General features: G+C 47.8%; 1 protein-coding gene across 3 annotated transcripts in view; it reads left to right on the top strand.

The window, feature by feature from the left end:
• Window positions 1-27551, top strand: part of SPTBN4 (spectrin beta, non-erythrocytic 4) — a 1652494-nt gene that overhangs the window by 1153809 nt on the left and 471134 nt on the right. For all 3 annotated transcript variants that reach the window (XM_069207217.1, XM_069207216.1, XM_069207218.1), the window contains 2 exons: window positions 11374-11512; window positions 11868-11952. In XM_069207217.1, coding sequence (XP_069063318.1) covers window positions 11374-11512; window positions 11868-11952 — 224 coding nt within the window. The remainder of the gene's footprint in view (window positions 1-11373; window positions 11513-11867; window positions 11953-27551) is intronic.

The following is a 27551-nucleotide window of genomic DNA, read 5'->3' as shown; positions in this document are numbered from 1 at the left end:
TCTGTGTCTGGAAGCGACGATGGCTCATGTGTCTGGGGAAAGGGTCCCTGCCTTCACTTCGGAGGAGTTGGAGAAACTAGTGGATGGGTTCCTCTCCCAGTACACACAACTGTACGGTCCTCCAGACAAACAGGTAGTACACTGTGAGCATGCTGCATGGGCAGTGCCTGTTTGGAGTGGTGTGGATGGAAGATAAATAGGGGGGTCTGAGGCCTGCATGTGCGGACAGTGAGTGTATGTGCGTCAGGGCAAGGGTGGGAACGTGGGTCAATGAGTATGATGGTCCGGACGGGTAATGATTTTCCTTTCCCCCTGTACTATTCCTCTAGGTCAGCGCCCACCAGAAGAAGGCTATTTGGCGTGCCATCGCCAAGGACGTCCGGACCCTGGGGGTCCACCACAGATGGAGCAGCCACTGCCGTAAAAGATGGGAGGACCTGCGCTACTGGAGCAAGAAGATGGCGGAGGCCCAGCTGGGGATGGCCTCCCAATGTGGGAGGGGTGCCTGTCGCACCATGACCCCCCGATGTTCCGGATCCTGGCGGTGGCGTATCCGGAGTTGGATGGGCGCTTGAGGGCATCACAGCAGCCACAAGGGGGTGAGTACACTCTCATTCAGCTGACTCTGCACGCATTACGAGGTGTCTGGTTGGGGAGGTGGGCAGTGGGTTCCCCTAGGCCAAGGCGATCTTGGTAGGCAAGGTCCCTTGTGAGGCAGGCTCTGTGGCACCCCAACCCCACTAGTAGTTAGTGCCATCTACACCTAGTACAGGCTCCTGTGACTTCCAGGTGTGCAGCAATCGGGCTTAGGCCTTGTACCCCATGGGCATGTGATTAATCTAGGAACTATAAGTGCATGGCGTAGTGCAGAGGGCTGCTGTGTCTGTTGTGTCCGCCAACAGTAGTGGTGTTGCATGCACTGAACATGTCTTTCTCCTGTCTTCCCCCCCCCCTTTTTGTGGTCTCCCTGTTCTTGTGTGCAATAGCATCATCAGGCGGAGGAGCATTGGCACCGGAGCAGGAGGGAGCTGCATTCCACTTGGCCCTGGAGGGCGAAACAACGGAGTCTGAAGCCACCAGTGGGACGGAGGGCGAGGGGAGCTCCACGGCAGGGACAGGAGCAGAGACCAGCGACAGCGACTCCTCCTCTGATGGGAGCTCCCTTGCAGTGGTGGGCACCTCTGTGCCCACCGCATCAACAGGTACAGCCGCCACACCCCCTACCAACACCCCCCACCCAGCAGCCCCTCAGCGTGTGTCCCGTGCCCGCCCACCCAGGGACCTCAGGCCCTGCCCCAGTCATCCCTGCTGACCTCAGTGAGGTGGCTATTGACCTCCTGAGATCCCTCACTGTTGGGCAGTCTACCATTCTGAATGCCATCCAGGGTGTTGAGAGGGCATTCATTCTGGCCAGGCAGCCCAACAGAGAGCATTTCAGGCTCTGGCCTCAGCACTGATGGCAGCCATTGTCCCTGTGTCCAGCCTCCCCCCTCCAACTTCCTCCACCCAAACCCAATCCCCTGTACCTCAGCCTATCCCAAGCACACCATCAGACCAGCATGCACACACATCAACACACAAGAGTGGCTCAGGTAATCATAAGCACCATACATCTCACAGGCACTCACACAAGCATCATACCCATGCACACATCCACTGCCTCCACTGTGTCCCCCTCCTCCACGTCTCCCTCCTCCCTCCCTGTCTCGTCTCCACTCATACTTACATGCACTACATCCTCAGCCACTACCTCCATCACCAGCATGCCGATCACCACACACCGCTCACGTGCACCCACCACCCCCACTACCATTCACATATCCCCAGTGTCCTCTCCCAGTGTGTCTGTGAGCCCTCCTCCCAAAGTACACAAACGCAGGAACACACCCACCCAACAGCCATCCACCTCACAACAGCCTCCAGCCCATGCACCTTCACCCAAATTCAGCAGACGTACACCTCCTACAACCACTACCTCTACCTCCACTCCCAAACCCCCTCCATCTACCCTCCCAGTGTGTCTAAAAAAGTTTTCCTGGCTAACATTGACCTCTTCCCTATCCCTCCCCCGTCCTTCCCCTAGGGCCAGGCTTTCCAGGTCCCAGCCCAGCACCTCAGCCACCACATCCAGGCACAGTGGTGCCAGCAACTGCAGGGTCATGGAGTGCACCAACCATCAGGGCTGCCAGTGTGCCATGGAGTGAGGGCAACGGCATTCCACCACCTGCCAAGGTGAAAAAGGTGCCCACATCCCGGAGGGAGAAGCCGAAAACACCTGCCACCAAGGGGTCAGGGAAAACGAAAGGGGATAGTGGCAAGACAGCTGCACCACCATCAAAGGTGGGGAAGGGCCAAAAACTGAAGGGCAGGTCAGGAGAGGGCAGGGTGGCACCGACTGAAGGACCAGTGTCACACCTTCTGTCCACATCGACGCCAACCTGTATGGCGGAGAACACCGCCACCTACACTGCCACCTGCACCGCCACAGACCCCGCCGCCAGCACCGCTGCGAGAGACCCCACAGCCAGCACCGCCACCACAGACCCCGCCACAAGCACTGCCGCCACAGACCCCGCCGCAAGCACCGCCGCGACTGACACCGCCGCAAGCATCGCCGCGACTGACACCGCCGCAAGCACCGCCGCAAGCATTGCCAGCGGCCCCGCGACGTCCTCAGACAGTGGCACCACCGCTGACATGGCTACCATCCCCAGTGGTCAGTCATCCGAGGCTGCTGGCGAGTTCGAGGACCCTGGGCAGCTTCCATGAAGCATCACTGTCATCACAGTTGTCACCTGCATATGGAATGCGAAGCCGCAGCAGTGTGGGGTATGTCTCTGCCTCCATGGCGTATCATGCAACCTGTACCTCGGCAATCTTGTGGCACACACACCCAGGAGAGTGTATAATTCCGGCCACACTGCATGTGGAGCACTCTGGGCACCAAGCCCCCTCCAGAACCAGTGGAGAGATACATCCACTACCTCAGTCCTTGGCAGGATGAAGCACTCTGGGCACCATGCCCCCTCCAGAACCAGTGGAGAGATATATCCACTACCTCAGTCCTTGGCAGGATGAAGCACTCTGAGCACCATGCCCCCTCCAGAACCAGTGGAGAGATACATCCACTACCTCAGTCCTTGTCAGGATGAAGCACTCTGGGCACCAGGCCCCCTCCAGAGCAAGTAGAGAGATACATCCACTACTTCAGTCCTTGGCAGGATGAAGCACTCTGGGCACAAAGCCCCCTCCAGAACCAGTGGAGACTGTTATCCACTAGAGAGACTGTGGCTTTACACTCTCCAGGATAAAACAGTGGGCAAACCACCCACTGGAAAGACTTGAGAGACTGTGGCTTTGCACTCCCCAGGATAAAGCAGTGGACTACCCACCCACTGGAAAGACTTGAGAGACTGTGGATTTGCACTCCCCAGGATAAAGCAGTGGGCAAACCACCCACTGGAAAGACTTGAGAGACTGTGGATTTGCACTCCCCAGGATAAAGCAGTGGGCAAACCACCCACTGGAAAGACTTGAGAGACTGTGGCTTTGCACTCCCTAGGATTAAGCAGTGGGCAAACCACCCACTGGAAAGACTTGAGAGACTGTGGCTTTGCACTCCCCAGGACCAAACTGTGGGCATGGAGCCCCCTCGTGGAGCAGTGGCGTTGTGCGTTCACCAGGCTGAGGTGCCTGTATATTTTCTGTGTTGTGCCCCTCCAGTGTTCTCTCCGTCTGGAGTCAGGTATCTAGTGTGGGCCTCGCCTATGCATTTTGGGCCCAGTGGTCCACGGACAATGATTGGTGCACTATCCGGACTTGCGTATTTGGTGTACATAATTGTATCTACTGGATTTTGCAGTTAGATAATGATATTTCACATGATTTCATTTGTTCAAATAATTTCCTTTTGTCCTTGCGTTCTTCCAGGAGTTTGAGGGGGTGTATATGTGATGTTGCAGAATGTGTTTGTGTGTTTGGTGTTGTGGGTGAGGGTGGGAGTGGGGGTATTGGGTGTTACTTGTGTGTGTCACTCTCTTTTCCCTCCCCCCTCCCCTATGTTGTAGGTGCAGTACTCACTGTAGTTGTCGCTGCTGTCGTTGGAGCTCCTGATAGAGGAGCAGGAAGACCATCGCCAGCAGTATCTGCAATTCGGGCTCCATGGCGTCATGTTTCCTCGTGGGGTGTGGAGAGGTGTTTTCCCTTCTGTGTACTGTTTCCGCCTTGTTTTTTTTCGCGTTGGTTCCGCCCCGGAAAAGGTGGCAGATAGGCGTGTTGTGATAGGGTGGGGGGTACATTGTCTCCCTCCTGTCTGTTGGCGGTGTCCGCCGCGCTGTTTGTTTGTACCTCCGTGGCGGTCAGAGTGTTAAAGTGGCTGTCTATGTTGGCGGTTTCCGCCACGATCGTAATCCCATATTTACTACAGTAGTCCCCATGGAATTGGCCTGCTTTGGGAACATTTTCTGCACAGTGAGAAAGACACTACAATGTGCATGTGGCCAAATAAGGGTGAAATTTGACATAGGGGCCACGACCTACACAGAAACACTGCTGACGGAATGGCTCCTACCTTGCAACTAATTTCGTCAACTTCTTATAAAGAGATGCTTCCGGGTTCTCGGCCTGTGACTGTAGTGAAATAGATCTCCCCACGGTTAGGTATAAGGGGTACATGGACATTAGCATTTGCACTCTTATATCTTGGTTTACATCAAACCCCGAGAGACAAACTCCCCATGGTAGCTTCAACTGGGGGGTTGTGGACGAAATTGGCTTCCAACCATTCGTCACTTCTTATAGAGAGATGCCTTGGGATTCTAGGCTTGTGACTGCAGTGAAATAGAACTCTCATATTACCATGATATAAGGATTCATTGGATGGCAGCACTTGCACTTTGTGTAGAGGTCATTAAGCCAACGTAAAATTCTGCGATAGATCTGATCCCCTTTGTGTGGTTAATAAGTGGGGTACGAGGAAGCCAACATTTGTACTATACTCTAAGTGCTTGGAGTTTGTCAATTATACCTTTGCACATGGGTCAAATGAGCAAGGTATATTACTGGACTCCTATGATTGTAGAATCTTAGGCTGATGGACCAATAACACACAGTTTGAGCTATTTATATGTGTTTTGTGGGGGTACAGTGTGGGAATAATATACAACTGGACTCCGCAAATGTATTTTAGGGGTGGGTACTGGTTTTATTGTACATTGTGCAACAATTTTAATTAATCATGCAATAAAGTTTCAAAGTGCAAAGTGCAGTCTCTTCCTAGGAAATAAGCTAAGATAGGAAAGTGCTATAACACATTATCGATAAAGCAATAACACCTGATTTTGGAAATAACCTCAACAAAGGCATACGTGTGTAAGTGCCTAGTGCATATTGTTTTAAACCTTGTAAAATCGAATCCTTCCGGGTGGCATTGCCCAGTAACCTGCTATGAAAATACAAGGCAAAAAGTGTTTGAAATACAACAAAGGCCAATTAATGCAAAAATGTAGTTGTGCAAAAAGCCCACAAATTCACTTAGGGGCCACATGTACAAATGTCAAGTTTTGCGACTCGATGTTCAACAGTGTCTCAGACACTGTTAGTGATTCCCAAATGGGTCGCAAGGGACATGCCTCATTAGTATTCATGAGGCAGGTCGCAAATTGCGACCCATCAGAAATGGCTGTACTCACAGAGATGGTGGCATGCTTGGGTCAGCAGACCATCATGCCTGTGGCTGCTTTTTAAATAAAGCAGTTTTTTTAAATGCAGCCCGTTTTCTTTAAAGGTCCATGGGACCACTGCCTACACTGAAAAAATGTTTGCGCTCCCATTCACAAAGGGGAAGGAGCCATTGAGGACCCCTTCCCATTTGCAAATGGGTTAATACAAATTTGAAATTGGTGTTACCTGCAATTTGTTTGCGACCGCTTTCATGGTCACAAAACAGTCATACATACCACTGCGACTCGCCATTAGAAAGGGATGCCCTTGGCATGCCCCTTCCTAATTGCAAATTACAACCTATTTTGCGATTGGATAAATAGATTACTGAATCGCAAAATAACATTTATACATACAAAAATGTTTTTTTCTGTGCACAAACAGCCCGATTCTGTGAAAAAAGAAACTCCTTTGTGCTCAACTTGTACACAACTAGGTGGGAATGCCATTGATCCCACAGGTTTTTGCATTTGGCACATTTTTAAGTTCATTTATCATCTTCACTACCTTCATTTTATCTAGGAATTCATCTTTTTGCTCTCATGACACCTGCGGTAAAGACAGTGAACTAAAATACTGCTCCAGTCAAGATACGGGGAATAAATCCGTTTTCTTATACAAGTTCCTGTAATGTTGAAAAAACCCTTAGTAATCTTCTTATTCTCTTCAGTTAAAACACAGGTGTCAGGATTCTCAATTGCACAAATTCCCTGCTTATTTTTCTTGAGTTTAGAGGACTATGCAAGAAATGTGCCTATATGTTGACTTTCTTCATACATTTTCTGCTGGTAAGCTTGATGACTGCTCGTAGCAAGGTTGACCGCAGATTGCAGTGCTCGAACTCTGCCACTTTGTTCCTTATTTATGTTAGTGTGCTCTGCTATGACATGGCCTCAAAAAGTGGCCTTAAAGGCCTCTCACACTACAAAATCTGGAAAACGGGGGCGGAATTACGATTAGTCTCAAAAAAATGTTTTATAAAAAACTTTTGTTTTGGCTAGCCAAGTGTGACCAGACAGTAGGGAATTATCAAATTGCCAACTGGGTCTTTATTTTTGCGGGTTATCTAACTTGAATTGGAGAGTGACAATTGAATGGTCGGAAAAAGCATTAGTCCAGATGTTGACTAGTCCCCACTTGATTGAACAAGTAATCAAAAAAGAAATCTAGGCATGAGACTGTGTTGAACTGGCGAGAAAAACAAGCAAACTGTGTGTGATCCAGATGATCTACCAGGGGAAAGTTTTGTTGAAAGCTGTGAAGAATTTGGAGTTTTGGGGCTTTAACTGTTTTTAGCTCTATTGGAGGTATCTAGTTTTAAATCTTGTATGATATTGAAATCACCTCCACAAATTAAGAGCCTTTCCGCAGCCATGGCTATATTATGCAATTGTTTCAATGGCCCCGTATCATCAGTAATCGGACCATAATAATTCACCAGGTTTAGAACAGAGCCGATAGCTAGCACCCTAGTCCACAACCACCTCCCTTTTGTGTCTCTAATTACCTCCCTCCGATGCCAATTAGCAGTATTTGCCAAATAGATTGCTAAACGCCTCCCCAAAGCCCCTACTGATGCGAAATATGCATGGAAGTACCTTTTAGGAATGATAAGTTTCATATTTTGAACCTTCTAGTGGGTTTTTTATTAAAGTAAACCACTTCAGGTTTCAATGGTGATAGCCAATTCATTATACCACCATATTTGCACTTATTTAACAACCCATTAGCGTTGCATGTAATTATACTAATATTGTGGGCCATTGGACCAGAAAACCTTACAACTTGATAACAAAACCTCACACCTAATAGTTTCTCTAAATTAATTCTGAATTGTATGCAATAAGTTGTGGGCCTCTTCAGCAGAAGAAAGCAAATGAAACTGACCCTTGGACAACACTTTTAGGTTGGACTACGGCCTGAACCTCTGCTACTTGAATTTTTCACACGAGTCTCTGAAAGTCCCTACGATGTTGAGCCGCTGAAGCTGACATATCCAAAAAAACACAAAACTGCATTCTGTCAGAAATTACTACTGTTCTTTTCTGAATGGCAATCGATAGAATTTTCTCCTTGATACGGTAATCTGCAAAATTGACTTATAGTTGGGGGATATTTGGGATTAGCTGCTCGGCGGGTAGGATTCCGATGCGCCCTCATAATGGAAAGGTTGAATGGGCCATCCGGTAGAATATAGGTTTTGATCAGGGACACCATCTGCCGCAGTGTTTTCTGAAAATTACCATTATTCACAGCTTCTTCTGGAATGCCCACAAAACGAAGATTGGACTGTCTTGCATGGTTCTCCAGTTCATAATTTTTTCCCACACAGGAGCAGCTTTTTTTTATACTTGTCACTGCCTTTTCAAAGGAGAGGGAATTATCCTCAAGATCAGATATCCTCTTTTCTGCTTCCTGCAGTTTAACTTTGCATTGCACTCTCTTCAGTTTTATTCAATCTATGGTGCAAAGCAGCAATTTCTTGAGCTTATATTTGCTTGAGATCCCAAATTTCTGCTAGTATTGTTTCCAACAAGCTCTGGAGTGAACCGGGTGGATCTTGATTAGAGAAACTCATGGGTCCTAGAACCGATGGCACAAACTGTAAGTAGTGTTGTTGGCCTGGTTTATATGTTTGACTCAGCAGCCTTTCTAGCTCGTCCCCAGGTGTTGAGTCAGAGTTAATCAGCAGAGGAGATGTTTGCCTGCGGGGTGGGAGGCTACCACATGACATTGGAGGCAGAAAGTCCGAAATGGTTGTAGCTCTCTCCCCGACTACTGGAGGTGGTGGTGGTGCTGTTGTCTGGCGAAAAGTGGGTAGTCCTTTGGTCTTGCTTCAGCAGGCTGGTCTTCGTCCCTCTGTTGTGGGGCTGTCGGACCCCTTGATTGACACACTCCCCTCTCCTGGAACATCTCCCTTTACTCCTGACCTGCTATTGTTCAAGGCATGATCTTTTTTAAATAGCGGTTTTCACATAGAAAGTTGAATTGCTATTCAAGTGAACTACTGCTCTCCGACTGCTGGTGAGTTAACCCTGCGGAATCTGCGACTGGAGACATTATATGGGATGAGCCTCCCCTGGGAACAACACTTCTCTCGTTGCGCGCTGCAGCTAAACATGACTGGACAGTTTGTTTTCTAACTTTCCAGGAAGATGGTGTTGAACTGTTAGTGGCAGCTAGTCCTCTCAAGTGTTGTTGCCACATGTTCCCCCCAAAAAATCAAGGAATCAATAGCGTGGGTCCCCGACGTCAGATAAAACTGTATTTATGCTGCCAATTAGTCAATAACGGCAGAGAAACGTGTTCCAATAATCTGCAGTGCGCAGTGCCGAGGAATCAGAACCAGCGTGCCAGACCACGGAGGGCTGGGTAGCAGGATGCCCCTACCCCGACTCCTCCTGGCCAGAGCATTGCCACCTCACCTTAACCCGGAAGCCTGACAGTTTCCACTCTGGGACGCTACTTCTGTTTCTGCCATCTATCTCCTTAGGGAGCTAGAAAAGCAAAAAAAATCACAGTAATCTTGCTCCTCTGTTTTGCTTGTTCGTCCATCCATTCTTGGAGGCTTCCATAATACCCGACGCTCCCCTTGGGCCATCTGCCGATTTATAGACCGAGTGCTGCGCTAGATACCACTGCTGCCATCGCAGTTAGTATTATCGCTTTATCCCGATTTATAGACCGAGTGCTGCGCTTGATACCACTGCTTCCATCGCAGTTAGTATTATCGCCATATCCCGATTTATAGACCGAGTGCTGCTTACCACTGCTTCCATCGCAGTTAGTGTTGTCGCTATATCCCGATTTATAGACCGAGTACTGCGCTGGATACAATGGCTTCCATCACAATCCGTGTTTTCGCTATATATCGCATCGCAACCGGGTTCGAGTGATTCTCCAGCATCGGACTCAGACAGTGGTAACAAAGTTAGCTCGGGGAAGGTCCAGGAGTGTGCCTGACAGCAGATCAAATGGGCTCCACCTGCTGCCTGAGCACCGGGCGGCATGGTATTCAGTCGTTGTGTAAAGACGGGGGGAGGGCGGCATTCAGCCGTTGTCTAAAGGCTCAGCACTGGGAGGGGCAGTTAAGGGGTTAACCAGGGCCTCTACCAACATAACCTTGGCATTTTGAGCTCTTTACATTGCATAGGCAGACCTAGCTGATGTTTGTGCAGCTTGGAATAAAACTGATTTCCCTGCACTCACTAGTTGTAGTTTCAAAGAGAACTCTATACCACAGCACCTCGAATTTTTGAGCTTAGAGTATAATGGTTTTCTACAAAAAAATGGAAGGGTGCATATTTATTCTGAGTGTGAAAGGCTATTTTTGATTTAAAGACATTATGAGCATAGTTTTCTAGGTACTAACCTGGAGCCACTCGACATTCATCCGTTTCTCAGTGTGCAGACAATACAGTCTTGTATTGGCCCTCTCATTTGTCTGCTTATCAGTGCTAATTTGAGCTAGTGGTTGTTGGTGGTGCCCACTGCACTCATATTTGGGGGCGAGCAGTTATTTCTGTCAACAGGCTTCGACTTAGAACAAAAGCAAGAAAAACACAGAAGGGGAAAAAGAATAACGAGAAAAATAGCATAACTGTGGTAAAGAGGAAACAAAGATTAAAAAAAACCTGAAAGGGTGAGATAATGAAGCATGACAGAGATGAAATATAATCAAGACTACGCATCCCTCGTATTCGACGCCTGTGACCTTTCATAGTGCCATCTGAGGGCTTTGGAGCAAAACTGTGGTCACCGCCACTTATTCTTTTACAAATTAACCTCTGCTGCTGAAGTGGGTGTTATTGGCCTAAAATGGCACTCAGCTCCAGTGGAGTGAACAGCAGAAGTGCACAGCACATAAAATACATACATAAAACAATGAAACACAGCAACAACAGTGTAACAAGTAATCACAGAAAAAGCAGTGCAGGCCTACCTTAATTTAAACAACTCTAGAGACAGCCTAATGCTAGAATGCGCACAAAACTTCACAAATTCATTGTATTTCTGGTGATGACAGGGCATGTAGATAGCTCACAAAGGCTTCAATGCTGACCCTATTTTTTAACCAATATAACATCCGTAGATGCCATGCTTTATCACATCACATCTTATCACGAGGTATAAATGGTGGATGGAGGCTTTTCAAATCTAATCCCTCCACTATGGAATCTATTATTTAGGGAAATCCAATCTCTAAGGCAGATTTGAAACATTTGAAAATGTGGTTGTTCAACCTCAAACTTTTCTGTATCCTTTTTGTGCTGTTTACACAGACTAAACAACACCAAGAGGTCACTCAGTGTCGATTGTGCTCGCCCAACCTCCAGTGGCATAACAAATACTAGAACATAAGTTTTAAAATTAGATTGCATTCTCATTCTTATGGTATGATGTTCAGTTGACAGGCTCTTCACAAGACAGAGGGACGGACTGCTTTAGGGAATCTAGATGTTAAAGCAGATTTTTTATCATTTGTATGTTTCAGAAGGAACAAATCATAATATCCTCATTGTCGAAATAAAAGTAGGACGTCAGGTTGTTTTATCTTTGTTTATGATGGCCACAGCCATTACCTCCAATAGATTGACTGCCAATTGTAAACTGTCTCCCCAAAGTGGTGACTCAATATTCTCTTCTCTTTAGGGATGTATCTTCTGTTGAAGTGTCGATGAGTTATCACCAAGGTTTGAAGAATGAAATAGAGTCCCGCAATAAAAATATTGTTTCTTGTGTGGATATGGGGAAGACCTTAGTGCTGAACAAAAGCCCAGCAGCTGAAGAGGTAACCTGAGAAACCGGGAATGCTATTTCATACCGAGCACTTTAAGCTGTGACCACAGAATTCATACTAATACATTTCATATTTTGCAAGGGCGAGCAGGTGTAATATATCCAAGTTTATATCAGGTTTATCATTAATTACAAGCTCACTACGACTCCATGTAGCATAGTGTCCCGTGAGTTCCATCATGTACAAATTTCTTCTTTGCAAGGTGTGGCCCATCTCAAATACCATACACGCTTATGTTACATATAATGAAGGTCCCATACAAAAGCCCTCTCAAGTTTGTTTTATTCAACAATTTAGACTGTCGGTTCATACCTACTTTTATGATGGTGTTGCATTTGCATTTCAGATTAAGGAGAACCTTGAAAAATTGATGGCAAAGAAGAAAGAGATGATAGAGAAGTGGGACAAGCACTGGGAGTGGCTTCAGCAGAGTGAGTATTGTATCTCCTACTTTATCTCTGGACCTGCCGACCTTAAAACAGTTGCAGAGTGCCCTCTTTCCGTCTGTCTCTTTTTCAGCTGACTCTTGGCAGAAGCAGAATCACTGCAAGGGTTTGCAAGATCTTCATGACTGTCCTGGGAAGGCTGTTCCTTTTATAGTTACCATGAGAGAGCTGTCTTTGGGAACCCTGTTCTCACCGCATTAATGAGCGGGTCTCAGTTGCAGGAAACTGTCTGCAACCAAGTCAATCTTGGGGTTAGTCTGCTATCCGCATCTACACATACACACACAGATCTGAAAACGTGATAACCAGTCTGTTCTGTTATTGTTACAGCTGTTTTAGCAGGAACTGCAATTGACAGTTGGAGGGCGACAATTCCTTCTCACCCGCCGGTCCTGCTGACTTCTCACAATCTACTTCGGTTCATTTACAAAATGGCCCATCTCTTCTTGACCCACGTCTTGTAAGGGCAGTGTTTGTTTGAACAGATGGAATTGTACTATTTGCCTTGCTTTTTACTCATCAGTGTTTACTGAGCTCTTCGAAGACAAGAGGGTTTTCATTTTCCTATTTGACACAGTAATGACATATCCTGAGCATGACTTGGTGAAAAATTACACTGAACGTTTCCTACAATGTAAATTAACTTTTGGTTCTCTTTATGTCAAAATAGCAATTAATTATGTGTTGGAATGTTATGATTTGAGTGGAATATGATTTAGAAGAAAGATTTTGACACAATAAATTCTTTTTTCAAAGTTATATATTCTGATGAATACAACTACTTGTGGATTCCTCACCTTATGAATTCTCCCAGTGCGCCAGCATTTGACGGAAATTTTTTCCTAGCTCTCCACATCGACGAAGACGTCATAATTGCACGGCTCCATACGCAACTCCATCTGATGTCATCGAAGCTATAAGAAGTCTTCGCCGGCATGCTGACATCAGTTCCCTTCATCTGCACCTTTGACACTAATGTTTTTCTACCTCTCCGTTGTTTTCTAACTGTTTCGAGGGAATTTCTTGTAGCGCTACTATGTCTTCACCGAAGAAATCTGGCTTCAAACCTTGTTGCGAGTGCGGGGGTCATTTGTCGGTGACGTATCTGCATGAGAACTGCCTTTGGTGTTTGAGCTCGGATCACAACGTGGCAGGCTGTTCATCTTGCCAGCGCATTAATCCAAAGGCTCTAAAAGAAAGGGAGGCCAAGCTTTTTTTTCTAAAGCAAAGAAGAAGAAAAGAGGACGTTGTAGATCCAGAACTCTGGACACTTCATCGCACAGATCATCGAGGTCACACAAGAAACTACATCAACGACATGAGTCGCGGCGCCATTCGTCCAGTGATCGGTCGGTATCTCCGACTTCAAGATCACTGCACCGTTCAACTTAGGAAGTCAGTCCCACCTTGTCTCCCCAACCGCAGTCAGTTGAGGCGTCACCAGCACCGACTTTGATAGAGATTTTGGCGTCGCCTACGAGTCCAGCGGCTCATTTTACCCCTGCATCCTCTCAAGGTCAGGCGTCAGATCCAGCCCTGCCACCACAAGGAGAACACGAGTATCCTGCCTTTCCGGCTACGGGAGCTTAGGGATCTGTCTTTGTTCCTAAATGCTATCTTTAGCATTTTTAATAGGGAAATTGTCCCCTCTGGTGCACCTGCTGGCCCCACAGGTCCATTGTTTTTTACGCTGGGCATGCCACGGCCGTATAAGCAGGCTGCATTTATGCCTTTTTGTACCTTTGGATTGTACTAGCACAGCGCCGAGGATGTCACCGCCTCTACCCCAGATGACAACACCGGCAGTGCCGGTGCCAGATAGACCTCGAGGACAGTTGGCTCAGTCTACTCTGGCCCGGAGAGTGGATCAGGCTCCTCCACCTCCACTCTTCGTTCTCCTTTGGGGGCATCGTCGACATCAGTGAACTCCTTATCGACGCCACGTTTGGAGTCTAGGTTAAGAACTAGAAGGAAGGCCTTAAAACTTCTAGGAGAGCAGCAGTATCTAGAAGAACAGCAACAGCTGGAAGAAGGGTAAATTTCTGTGCGTTTTGACAAATGCCAGGGACTAGATACTGCTATTGGGATGGATACATCCGGAGAGTGGGACCTTTTATCCCCTGGAGTTGAGCATTCATCAGAAGTGAGGACCTACCATGGGGTAATTAGGAAGGCGGCAGAACTTTTAGAATTGCCTCTGCGTGCGTCAGAGTTAAAGACCAATATTCTGACAGAGGTTTTGCATCCACCAGCTTCGTCTTCAGAGCCTCTTCTTCCATTCGGAGACACTTTGACTCTGCCCATATTGGAGATATGGAAGAAACCATTTACTACTTCTATGGTTTCAAAGACTTGAGCCAGGAGGCATAAAGGTGCTCTAGGTGACCCTCAATTTTTGACCCAACACCAGAAAGCTTGGTAGTGCAAGCTTCTTGTGCCTCAAGATCGGCTCCGGAGTCATTCCCTACAACACCAGCAGATAGGGAGTCAAAGCGTACGTAGCATTCAGCAAAGAAGTGATTCTCCTCAGGAAGCATGGCTTTAAAATCATTAAATGAGACTTGTGTACTCGGGAGATACATTTATGCCCTAATGAATACAGCGAAGGAGGTGGTCCCGAAGTTGCCACAGGAAGTACAGGGACATTTTGCTGAACTATTACAGTACAGTCAAGCGGCAGCTAAACAAGTGATTCACTCAGGCCTGGACTCTGCACACTCAGTTGCTAGGACCATGGAGACTTCAATTGCAACTAGGAGACATACTTAGCTCAGAGGTTCTGGTTTTTCCTCGGATGTGAAAGCTACATTGATGGACCTCCCTTTTGATGGTGCCAGGCTGTTTGGTGCAAAGGTAGACTTGGTCCTGGAAAGATTCAATGATAGCAGAGCTACTGCGAAATTTTTGGGGTTTCAGTCATCATCTACGACCTTCAGACCATTCTGTAGGTTCAGAAGGTTTGGACGTGGGTCATGCTTTTGTAGGCAGCAGCAGTTCCATGTCCCCCAGCCTGACAACCCCCTCTACAGGTCCTAAAGGAGTCGTGGAAGAGTTAGAATGCAAGAAGATGCTCAGCAGCCTTCCTCCTCCTCCTCTTCATCCTCTGATGGAATCCAGCCAGGGAAGCAGCCCTAGTTCTCACTCCATTCACCAGCATGTGCCGCCCGTAGGTGGAAGGCTGTAACATTTTCTCCACAAGTGGGGGTTAATAACATCAGACTCTTGGGTGTTGAGCGTAGTGAGAAAAGGTTATTCCCTTCCCTTTTGGGAGTCCCCCCCCCCACCGTCATTCATTTTGTTTAGAAGAGCATCTCCTGCTGCTTTAACAAGAGGTGCATAGCCTTCTGTTAAAGGGTGCATTGGAGATGGTTCCGGAGCAGCATAGGGGTCAGGGGTGTTATTCAAGGTATTTCCTGATTCCCAAGAAGGATGGTCGGTTGAGGCCTATCTTGAACCTGAGGATTTTGAATTGGTTCCTCAAACATGAAAATTCAAAATGCTGACCCTAGCACAGGTGCTTTTTGCGTTGGACAAGTAAGACTGGATAGTGTCTATCGACTTGCAGGATGCTTATTTTCAAATCCCTAGTCTGAAGTCGCACAGGAAGTATCTCTGGTTCATGGTAGAATCGCAACACTACCAGTTTGTGGTCCTTCCTTTTGGTCTTCTGTACTTGGAGTCTTCACTAAGGTGATGGTAGTGGTGTAGCGCACCTCAGAAGGAAGGGAATATCTGTATTCCCTTACCTGGACAATTGGCTGATCAAAGCCAAGTCCCCAGAGTTGGCGCCGCACCATTTGCGGGTGACAACCCAGTTGTTGTTTAACCTGGGCTTTTTGTTAAACATGCCCAAGTCTCACATTGAGCTCTCTCAATGCCTCCTATTAATAGGGGCAGTACTGGATACAACATTGAATCAGGCCCTCCCTCTACCTCGGAGGATTCAGGACATTCAGGCGATGATTACAATGTTTCAAAGGGGAGAAGCTGTTCCAGTCCTAATGGTCCTACTTCTGCTCGGTCTGTGCACTTCCAGCATTCTGTTGGTCACTCACGCACGTTGGCACATGAGGACTGTCCAGTGGTGCCTCCGCAAGCAGTGGTTTCAACACAAAGGGTATCTCGAGGAGTTGATAACGATCTCCAGAGACGCTGTGGTCGATCTGTGATGGTGGACAGCAACCGCTCTCAAGAAAGGCCGTTTTGTCTGCCACCTCCTGTGACCAGAGTCATAACGGATGCTTCCATTCTAGGGTGGGGAGCACATCTGGGGGATGTGGAGACCAAAGGTCTTCAGTCTCCAGTAGAACAGATGTTTCACATAAATCTGTTGGAGTTGTGGGCGATATGTCTGGCTCTCAAAGCCTTCCTCCTGTCCATTCGCGGTCAGTCAGTACAAGTCTTGACAGACAACACTATTGCGATGTGGTATATCAACAAACAGGGAGGACTAGGGTCGTACCTTCTCTGCAGAGCGGCTCTGTGGCTCTGGTCCTGGGCACAGGACCATCAGACTTGCGTAGTAGCAAACCATTTGGCTGGAGTTCTCCACGTACATGCGGATGGTGTCAGTCGGCACTTTTCGGACAATCACAAGTGGCATCTGCATCCAGAGGTAGTTCTTTATGTCTTCCAGCTGTGGTGAATGCCTCTGACAGACCTCTTTGCCACTCACAAGAATGCGCACTGCCTGTTATTCTGCAGTCTCCAGTATCCGATGCATATGGCATTGGGGTACTCATTTCAGCTGAGCTGGAGCAACTGGCTGCTTTATGCATTTCCTCCCATACCCTTCATTCCTCTAGTTCTCTGGAAGGGTGGCCAAGACTGGGCCCAAGTTATATTAATAGCCCTGGATTGGCTAAGAAGGGTGTGGTACACAGACCTTCTTCACCTCTCACTGTACCCTCTGCTCCGTCTCCCTCACAGGGCAGACCTCCTCTCACAGTCACAAGGGCAGATTCTACACCCCCACTTCCAGAGCCTTCTCCTTCATGCCTGGAGATTGAACAAGGCAGTCTGAGTTCTTTTTCTCTCTCTCCGGTGGTGGATGTTATTTTATCGGCCAGGCGACACTCCACCAAGTGTCTATGCCGGCAGATGTGCAAAATTTGTTATTTGTGTGGCAAGAGACACATTGATGCTTTAAAGAACCATTTGTCTAATGTTTTGCATTTTGCACTTTCTTCAGCGCAGAAAGGTTGTGCAGTTGCAACAGTGAAAGGGTATTATCGGCACTGTCGGCTTTTATTTGTTTACCTGATCAACCCTCTTTATTTAAGTCCCCTATAGTTGTTAGGTTCCTTAGCTACCTGTGGATCCCTCAAAGTCCCACCCGCCTCCCCGTTTTGCCTGTCTGGTCATACCAAGAGTACTATTGATGTGTGTATATATATATATATATGTATATGATTTTTATATATATATATAAAAGTATTTTTCATATATAAACATGTCCCAACTCAATATATATATATATATATATATATATATATATATATATATATATATATATATATATTGAGTTGGCACGTGTTGTGCTTGTGATGTTGGTATTCACCTGTTCGCCTCAAAGGCAGGGTAAAAAAGTTGTGAAACTGACATCAGCATGCCAGCGAGGGCTTCTTATGGCTCCAATGATATCAGATGGAGTCACGTGTTGAGCCGTGCAATTATGACGTCCTTGTCGACGTGGAGAGCTAGGAAAACATTTCTGTTGAATGCTGGAGCATTGGGAGAATTCATAAGGTGAGGAATCCAAAGGTAGCTACTGTATCCACCAGAAAGGTGTTACCGAAGGTAAGTGACTTGCTCTTCCTCTACATTTTCATACCCAAAATGGAAACCTTAAAAATTATTATTCCATGCTATCCAGATTTTTATCAGTCACAAAGCCAGTAGCCAGCAAGCCTTGTATGTCAGTGACAGATACACCAACATAAGTATTAATAAAACGCACATTCACTCTGTAGGGTATCTTATTGTTGAATAACAACTATGTAGTGGTAGTTATTTTATCGTCCTCAAAACAAAGAAACACTGAGTGGATTCACTGGGACTAAAACCTGTGACCAAAGGCAAAAAACAGTGCCCAAGCAGACACTCATGCTTGGGATATATTTCTCCACTGAGCCACAATTCTTGGCTTAACAAATCACATGGTTAAGAAATGGCATTTTCTCCAGCATTGGATGTTTCATATATTCACATGCTTGAATCATCCCCCCCATCAGGTTGAGAATACCTGGTAATCTTAAATAGCAGTTCACAGTATTAAAATAGCCGTTGACCTCAACACAATTGTTTGTTTAGTAGTACATCCAATTGCATTTGAATGACAACCAATAAGGGGGAAGTGCCAGCTCTTGTACTCCCACTAGAGGCCACCATAGCTCATATTTCAGCTGTATGTAATATGTGAGGCAGTCCCTGAGAAGAGCTGTGCTCTAACCTTTCATTGACCTTATTCTGATATTCTTTGGTCTTTTTAGCGAGCCCTACCACCATCTTCAGCTTTCAGTGTGCTGTAAATTGTTTGTGGGGCAATTTTCCTCACATTTTCCCCCTTTCTGGACCAGGGAGACTTTTCTTTTGTCACCAACTGTCATCATGACTGAAGAAAAAAGATAACTTCAAATCCTACTCTACATGTGGTTAGAAGAAAGCCTACATGGATGACCCATATGAGCAAAGTATTTATGGTGTTTATCCAGCGCACATGGCATTACATTTTGACATTTGTAGAACTTTTCCTTCAAAGCCTCTGATGGATAACAAGAGGAGATTGGTCATCTGTGTCCTTCTAAGGAAGATGCCTCCTTATCTTGGGATGATTCAGTGAAAAGTGCTCCGCTAAGCATTTCCAAGAAGGCAGTGCAGAAGCGGAAACGTGGATTTCTCAGAGCTGGACTTGCATCTTGAAGCGCCTGCAGCCACCCACTCACAAAAAGACCAGGGTCAGAAAAGTGCTCCAGACAGGATGTTCACCAGCCTGCTCAAAAAACAGCTGACTCTCTACATGTACTAACTGAACTCTAGTCTACGTCAGTGACTTCCATGTCACCTGCAATGATAATGAAAAAAGCCACCATCAATGACGTTGACGACGCTCCTCTTGTCACTTATGCAACAGGACTCGTCACTGTGCACTGTTGACCAGACCCCTATCTATGACGGTGGCAATGCCTTCAACTTCAAGACCACAGTTAATGACGACATTGCAATTGACATAGAGATTACCGTTGACAACACCATCGAAGTTGGCACCAAGGATGTCCCTGCTACCAATGTCAGCCACTTTGGTGCCAACCTCAACGATGATTCCATACATGGCAGCTTTTTCCACGCCTGTCACTTTTTTACAAATATAGGTGAGCCTAAGCTTTCCCAGTTAAATTCTAGATTCTGAGTTGGAAGGTGTCCTCAACGACGAGGACATTTCTTAGACTGCTTATAGTCCTACCCATTTGGATGTCTGTTAAGTTGCGGAGGGAGATGCCTTGAATAATAAGGATGCTTACAAGGAGTATGACTGCCAGCCACAGACTTTCATAGCTGATCATTCAGATCAGCTGTAGACACCTCATCATTGATATGCAGACTCTGACGGTTAGCAGGTGCCAGACACATTTTTCGTAACCTTACAAAAACTGAAGGACATCTTTCAACAAGTGCTGTCTCTGCACCAGACAGCCAATGCCTTCCCCACCACTGCCTCCGCAACCAACTCCACAAGATGCATCTCCTACGCTAACCACCACACCCTTTGTCTCCATTGGACCCACATCCAAGGATACCAACTCTGATCTCCCAACTCCTAAAGATATAGGAGACGAGGAGTCTTCTGATTCAGTGTACTCTGGTGTGGAGAAAGACGGCAAACCACCTAACAACATGGATACTGGGGACTGGGATGACTGTATCATACCAAAGGAAGGGGATTAATTGCTTTTCCAACATGATTCTCCTCTGGGCGACATAGCCCTTTCCCACACACTGATGTAGAGAGCAGCTAAAAACATTCAATCTTCCGGTGACTTATGTGGAGCAGCAGTGCTTTCTACATGACTTCAAGGAGCAACCACGTTAAGCTATAAGGTCCATACCTATGTTGGATTTTGTCTGGTCTTAAGGCCAAAAATTTATGAAAATGCCAGCCACATGATTCCTCTTTGGGCGGCATAGCCCTTTTCCATGCACTGATGTAGACAGCGTCTCAAACATTCAGTCTTCCGATGACCTGTGTGGAGCAGCAGTGCTTTCTATATGACTTCAAGGAGCAGCCACATTAAGCTATCAGGTGCATACCAATAATGGATGCCAGCCACAGTATCAGCAGATCAAAGAATTCAAGTGACGCCTTCCTCTGTACCTTCTGAGAGGAAGAGAAGATGCATAGGTAATTTGGGCGGGGGGTTTGGTTCCACGGTGACTACATCAATAAGAGCCGCAAATGCCCAGGCGATTTTAAGCTATTATGATCGTCATCTCCACACTAATTTACCTCATACTGGAGGATAAGAGAGGCATGGCTAAAGCTATCATCAAAGAGGGTGCAACACATTTAGCAGCCATCATTGATGCAGCAATGGATGGTTCAATTGCAAGCTTTTACCAGCTGGCCGAAGCGGCTGTAGTAAGAAGGCAGGGATGGCTGTGATCTACAACTTTTTGTCATGAAGTCGAAACAAAAATTCTAGGCATGCTGTTTGATGGGATCATCCTATTTGGAAAATATGTTGATGATGCATTGCAGAATAGTAAAAGATACAGATGCAACAAAATTGTTGGGAGCTCTTCAGTATCATCGTCCTGGTTTCACAACATTTCAAAGCTCACAAAGATCCCAGACCTATGCAGAGTGTTTCAATCTATACAGGGAGCAAGGCCACACATATTACTCCCAAGACAACCAAATTATGACCAGGATTATACACCCAAGAGAAACCTCGGACAAGGTGGTGGCAGATAGTCTGGACATTCAAAAATGAGCTTGATTTCTTGCAGCTGCCCCCCACCACTTTTAAGGAACATCAACTTTGTTTTTGAGAGCTGCATCAGGAAATTCTCATCCTCCTCCTCAAAGGAGCAATAGAGATGGCCCTGCAAGCCCAGAGGAATAAAGGGTTTATTTCCAGATTCCTTCTGATAAAGAAGAAAAAGGACAATGGAGACCTATTCTGAACCTCAGGGAACTGAACAAGTTCCTGAGGAAACAAACCTTCTGTATGATAATGCTCAATGAAGTCTTCCTGATGCTCCAACAAAAGAATTACTTGGTGTCCCTGAATCTTCAGGCTGCATATTTTCACATCCCAATACAGGGAAGAGGCAAATGCTTCTACAGCTGTCTACATCACTGCATCCCAAAAGTTAGGGCTCACACTGAACACCGACAAGTCCTTTTTATTCAAACAAACCACAAACAAAGCTTCAATTACATGGGAATGATACTGAACATGCAGTTGGGAAAGGCCTTTCCTTCAGCGGTCAGACTAATGAAACTTCAACCCATGGCAAATACCTTCTCAGTCAAACAGACAGCCACAATCAGGCTGTACAAATCTCTGCTGGGGCTAATATCGTCATGCCTAGGTCTTATACACTTTTGCAGGCTCCAAAGAGACCCATCCATCCATCCAGTTAGATGATGAAGAGTATCCTGACTTAGAAAATCAACTATGGAGAATTCCCCAGATAGCTCTAAGAGCTCAGGATAAAGGAACAAAGGTTTGAAAAAGGCTTACTTCGATGCTGAATAACCTTGGCCTTTGAGCACTGTGAATGGCAAGTGTACAGGTGCCCAAGATGCCACCTACACACATAGATCTCACCAGAGGCTTGCCATGTTCAATTACTTGTAGGTCTCAGGCCAGCATTTCCACCCCTCCTATGGATATGACATGTCTCAGTATGGGTATGAACATCTTATATCACCACCCTATATGTCAACTCTTCACTCCTACAGGTTGATTCAGTACTCCATGATGAGTCGGATAATACCTGTGACCCTTTCCCAGCACTCAAGTTGATCTTAGAGGAAATGTTGAAGGCCGCATGTTTTAAGCTGCTGATTGCAGTCGCTCCCAGCCTAATTGATCTTCCTGTCAGTCTCTTTAAGACCGCACAAACTGAGTGACTACCACACCTTACTCAACTGTTCAATGAATGTCTGCCTATAAATCAAGTCCTGGAGAGCTGGAGGATTTCCCCTTCAGTACCAATACACAAAATGAAACTCCAATGACAAACCAGAGAACTTTCTCTTAATCACCTTACTCAGTGTTGAGAGCATATTCTTTGCGAAAAGCTCAAGTAAGGAACTTCACGAATGGACGCCCAACAAAAACCTCATTCCCTCCACCAAGACTAGCTTTTGAAGGGGCAGTGGACAGAGGTAAACTTACTGTGTATCGCAGCACTAATGGACCAATCTTTGAAAAAGGGGGCAAACTCACTATATTGTGCATTCATTGACTTTGCCACTGCCTTTTATATGGTTGATAGAGGATAGCTGTGGTCCAAACTAAAAAGCCTGGGGAATCCCGACCCACCTCTTAACAGCCATTTTCACCCTGTATTCCAATGCATGGGTCATGGTATGAGTTAGTTCGGCAAAGATTTATATAAGCACAAGCCTGAAATAAGGCTGCCTCATGGCACCCTTACTTTTTATTCTACATTTGGCTGATCTGAGTGACCATTTAAGCCTAGCCAAGATGTTTCCTCTCAAAATTGAAGGCAGCTGAATAGATTTTTGCAAAATGACACCTTCTTTTGGACCATTAAATAGTAGGATTACAACGTTCTTTGCTTGTGCTTGCGACCTATTGCAAAGCTAAAAAGCTGTGTATCAGCACACCCAAAACCAAGATTCTGGTCTTCAGCAACAGGAAAACCAAGTTTCCCACTTGGTATAATAATGATCAGAAATTTTAAGTGTCAATTCAATACAATATTTGAGGGTCTGGCTAAGCAGTCATGGCCAGCCTGCCTCCCGGATTGAAGCATTGACTGCAGTAGAGAACTCCCATTTCTGATGGATACAACTACCTGTGGATTCCTCACCTAATGAATACTCCCATGGCGCCAGCATTCGACGGAAATCTTCTTACTAGTCTCTGCACGTCGACGAGGACGTCACTCTAGCCCACGCGACGCCGTCTGACGTCATACAGGCAATAAGAGGTCCTCGCCGACGTGCCGATGACAGTTCCCTTTTTTCCGTGCATTCGAAACGGTTATCTTCGAGGGAGCTACTGTTACCTTCGTGGTTACAGTGTATTGTCTGCTGCGTAGTCTTCTCTGCGGTAATAATGTCTCAGAGGAAGTCGGGTTTCAAGCCCTGTCGAGAGTGTGGGGGCAAGATGTCAGTTACAGATTCTCACTCCGACTGTCTATGGTGTTTGAGCTCCGACCACGACGTCTCGACTTGCGATTCATGTCAACACATGAATCCGAAGGCCCTCAAAGAGCGTGAGGCCAAGTTATTCATGGCAAAGTCAAAGAAGAAGGAGAAACATCATAAGAAGTCTTCTTTGCCAAGGTCTCACCGGCGTCATCGAGACTCCCGGCGCCGTAGAGACTCACGACGTCATTCCAGCAAGGAGTCTCGTTCGAGGTCACCTTCGGCTCGGCGTCGGAGGACTTGGGAGGTCAGCCCCACGGTCACGCCGCATCCATCGACGCCGTTGCCCTCTCCGGCGTCACCGACTTCGCCTGGTCAGGCGTCGGTGATTGAGGTGGTGCAGCCTCTTGTGTTTTCTCCGGCGTCGCAGACGTCGAGGCCGGCGTCGGATCGCCCTCGATCCAGGCACCCCAGTATCCGGCTTTTCCCACTCCTGGAGCCGATAGTACCGCGTTTCTTAATGCGATGTATACCATCTTTCAGCAGATGGCTCCAGGAGCTGCTCCGGCTGGTCCTTCGGGGCCCTTGGCCTTTTCGTTGGGTGATCCTGCGCCTCTTCGGCCGGCACCCTTTATGCCCTTTCTCCCTTTTGGGAATGTGGGCTCGGCGCCGGTGCCGGCGTCGGTGGCCGCTCCGGTGGCTTCGGATGTTTCGGCCCCGGAGGTTGCCCTTCCGTCGAAGTCAGGATTTTGCCCTGTGACTCCGGTTGGTCCATCGGCTCCAAGACCTCGTCCTCCGGCTCCTACCTCGGCGCCGAAGCTGCCTGTGGCGCTGGACGCGGCGTCAGATGCTTCTGGAGATCGGCGCCGTTCTTCGACGTCGGCGGAGGCCATGTCGACTCCGCGTATCGAGGAGAGACTTCATTCGAGGAGGCGTGCTCTCCGTCTTTTAGAAGAGCAGGAGTACCAGCGAGTCTTAGAGGAGGGAGAGATTGAGGACTCTGGAGACGGACTACATGGTCTGGATACAGCCAGTGGGCTGGACACTTCCCCTGAGTGGGACCTTTCATCTCCAGGGGAATATACGGAGGAGGCTGCTTCCTTTCATGCTGTGGTGAGGAAGGCAGCGAGATTTTTGGACCTGCCTTTGCCGGTGGCAGAGGCGAAGCAGAATTTGCTGACAGAGGTATTGCATCCGGCCTCTGCTGCAGCTGAGCCTCTCTTGCCATTTAATGAGGCTTTGCTGGATCCGGTGTTGGAGGTGTGGAAGAAGCCGGTGTCTTCCTCGGCCGTTCATAGGGCTGTGGCCAGGAGGTATCGAGCTGCACCATCTGACCCTGGCTTTCTCTCTAGACACCCTACGCCGGAGAGCTTGGTGGTGCAAGCCTCCTGTTCCTCAAAGTCAGCGCCTGGTTCCTTCCCGACGGTGCCTGGAGACAGAGACTCCAAGAAACTGGATGCGCAGTCCAAGAAAATATTTTCGTCATGCAGTTTGGCGTTGAAGGCCACCAACGCAATGTGCATTCTGGGGAGGTACATCCATGCTCTGATGGATGATATTTCGTCTTCATTTACGGAGCTCCCCCAGGGTCTCTTGGATGTGGTCTCGGACGCCCAGGCTGCCGCGACCCAGATTATCCAGTCTGGGCTGGACATGACCGACTCGGTGGCCAGGGCGATGGGCACGGCTGTGGTGGCAAGAAGACAGGCCTGGCTCCGAAACTCAGGGTTTTCTGCGGATGTGCAGTCGACCCTGCTGGACCTCCCGTTTGATGGGGACAGACTGTTTGGAGCCAAGGCAGATTCGGCCTTGGAACGATTTAAGGAGAGCAGAGCCACAGCCAAATCGTTGGGACTGCAAGCTCCTTCTTCCTCTGCCTCTTCTAGATTTTTCAGGAGGTTTCGGGGATTTGGGCGTGGCTCTTCTTCCTCTTCCTTTCGGGGGAGGTTCCAGCAACCCTCCTCTTCCCTCCCCTATAGGTCATTTAGAGGGAGGGGGAGGGGTGGGGCCCGTACCAGAGGAGCCTCTCAACAGCACTCTGCCTCTTCCTCGTCCTCTGGAGGGGTGCAGCAGGGGAAGCAGCCTTAGGCTTCCACCGTTTCCCACTCACTCCTCTCCTGTAGGGGGAAGATTACAGCATTTTCTCCACAAGTGGAAGTCTATCACAACGGACACTTCGGTTCTCGGCATTGTGGGGAAAGGCTACGCCCTTCCCTTTCGGGAGTTCCCGCCCCTCATCCCGCCCCGCCCATCTTATTGTTCAGAAGAACACCTCCTGTTGCTAGAACAGGAGGTTCAAGTCCTCCTTTCAAAGGGCGCGGTAGAGTTGGTCCCAGAGCAGGAAAAGGGTCGAGGTTGTTACTCAAGATACTTCCTGATTCCCAAAAAGGATGGTCAGTTGAGACCAATCCTGGATCTGAGGATCTTGAATTGGTTCCTCAAAGCGGAAAAGTTCAAGATGCTGACCCTAGCACAGGTGCTTTTGGCGTTGAACAAGGAAGATTGGATGGTGTCTGTCGACTTGCAGGATGCTTACTTTCATATCCCGATACTCAAGTCGCACAGGAAGTATCTCCGGTTTGTGGTAGGGTCGCAGCACTATCAGTTTGCGGTCCTCCCGTTTGGTCTTACTTCAGCACCTCGAGTCTTCACAAAGGTGATGTCAGTGGTTGCGGCGGAGCTCAGAAGGAAGGGGATAGCAGTATTCCCTTACTTGGACGACTGGTTGATCAAAGCCAAGTCCCCGGAGCTTGTGTCGCATCATCTGCAGTCAACAACCCAGTTGTTGTTCGACCTGGGCTTTTCGGTGAACGTGCCCAAATCTCACCTGGAGCCCTCTCAGCGCCTCCTGTTCATAGGGGCAGTACTGGATACAACATTGGGTCGAGCCTTTCCTCCGCCTCAGCGGATTCAAGATATTCAGGAATTGGTTCCAATGTTTCGAAATGGAGCGGTAGTTCCAGTCCTCAAGGTCCTTCGTCTGCTCGGTCTGTTCGCCTCCTGCATTCTGTTGGTCACGCATGCTCGCTGGCACATGAGGGCTCTTCAGTGGTGCCTCCGAAGGCAGTGGTCTCAACACAAGGGAGATTTAGAAGGTACTGTGAAGATCTCCAGAGATGCTGCTGTGGAATTGAAGTGGTGGATTGCGGGCAACAATCTTTCACAGGGAAAGCCGTTCGCGCAGTCGCCACCAGTGGCCACGGTCATAACGGATGCTTCCACCCTAGGATGGGGAGCTCATCTGGGGGATCTGGAGATCAAAGGGCTTTGGTCTCCAGAGGAACAGGTGTTTCATATCAATCTGTTGGAGTTACGGGCTGTACGTCTGGCTCTCAAGGCCTTCCTCCTATCCCTTCGTGGTCAGTCGGTACAGGTCCTGACGGACAATACTACCACGATGTGGTACATAAACAAACAGGGAGGAGTAGGGTCGTACCTTCTCTGCAGAGAAGCTCTTCGGCTATGGTCCTGGGCAAAGGACCATCAGATTTGCTTAGTGGCAAATCATCTGGCCGGGGTCTTGAATGTACGTGCGGACAGTCTCAGTCGCCAATTCTCGGCAGACCACGAGTGGCGTCTCCATCCAGATCAGGTCTGTCTAATCTTCCAGATATGGGGGTTTCCTCGGATAGATCTGTTTGCCACTCTAGAGAACGCGCATTGCCCGTTATTCTGCAGCCTCCAGTATCCGATGCAGGGAGCGTTGGGGGACGCGTTTCAGATAACCTGGTGCGACCAGTTGCTTTACGCGTTTCCCCCCATACCCTTGATTCCTCGAGTGTTGAGGAAAATTCGCCAAGACCGGGCCCAAGTCATCTTAATAGCTCCGGATTGGCCAAGGAGGGTATGGTACTCCGACCTTCTCCAACTCTCACTTTGCCCTCCGCTCCGTCTCCCTCTCAGGGCAGACCTCCTCTCGCAGTCGCAGGGGCAGGTTTTACACCCCAACCTCCAGAGTCTGCACCTACATGCTTGGAGATTGAACGGGGCAACCTGAGTTCCTTCTCTCTCCCGCCTGATGTAGTGGATGTTATCTTAGCGGCCAGGCGACACTCCACTAAATCTATCTACGCTAATAGGTGGTCTAAATTTGTTATGTGGTGTGGAGAGAGACAGATTGATCCCTTACATGCTCATCTGTCACATGTTTTGTCTTTTGCACTGTCTCTAGCGCAGAAAGGTTGTGCAGTGGCTACCATTAAGGGTTATTTGTCGGCCTTGTCAGCCTTCATTTGTC

This window comes from Pleurodeles waltl, chromosome 9 (assembly GCF_031143425.1).
Source record: "Pleurodeles waltl isolate 20211129_DDA chromosome 9, aPleWal1.hap1.20221129, whole genome shotgun sequence".
Lineage (NCBI taxonomy): Eukaryota > Metazoa > Chordata > Amphibia > Caudata > Salamandridae > Pleurodeles > Pleurodeles waltl.
Note: the sequence above shows the minus strand (reverse complement) of the source record. Positions and strands in the feature narration are given on the sequence as shown.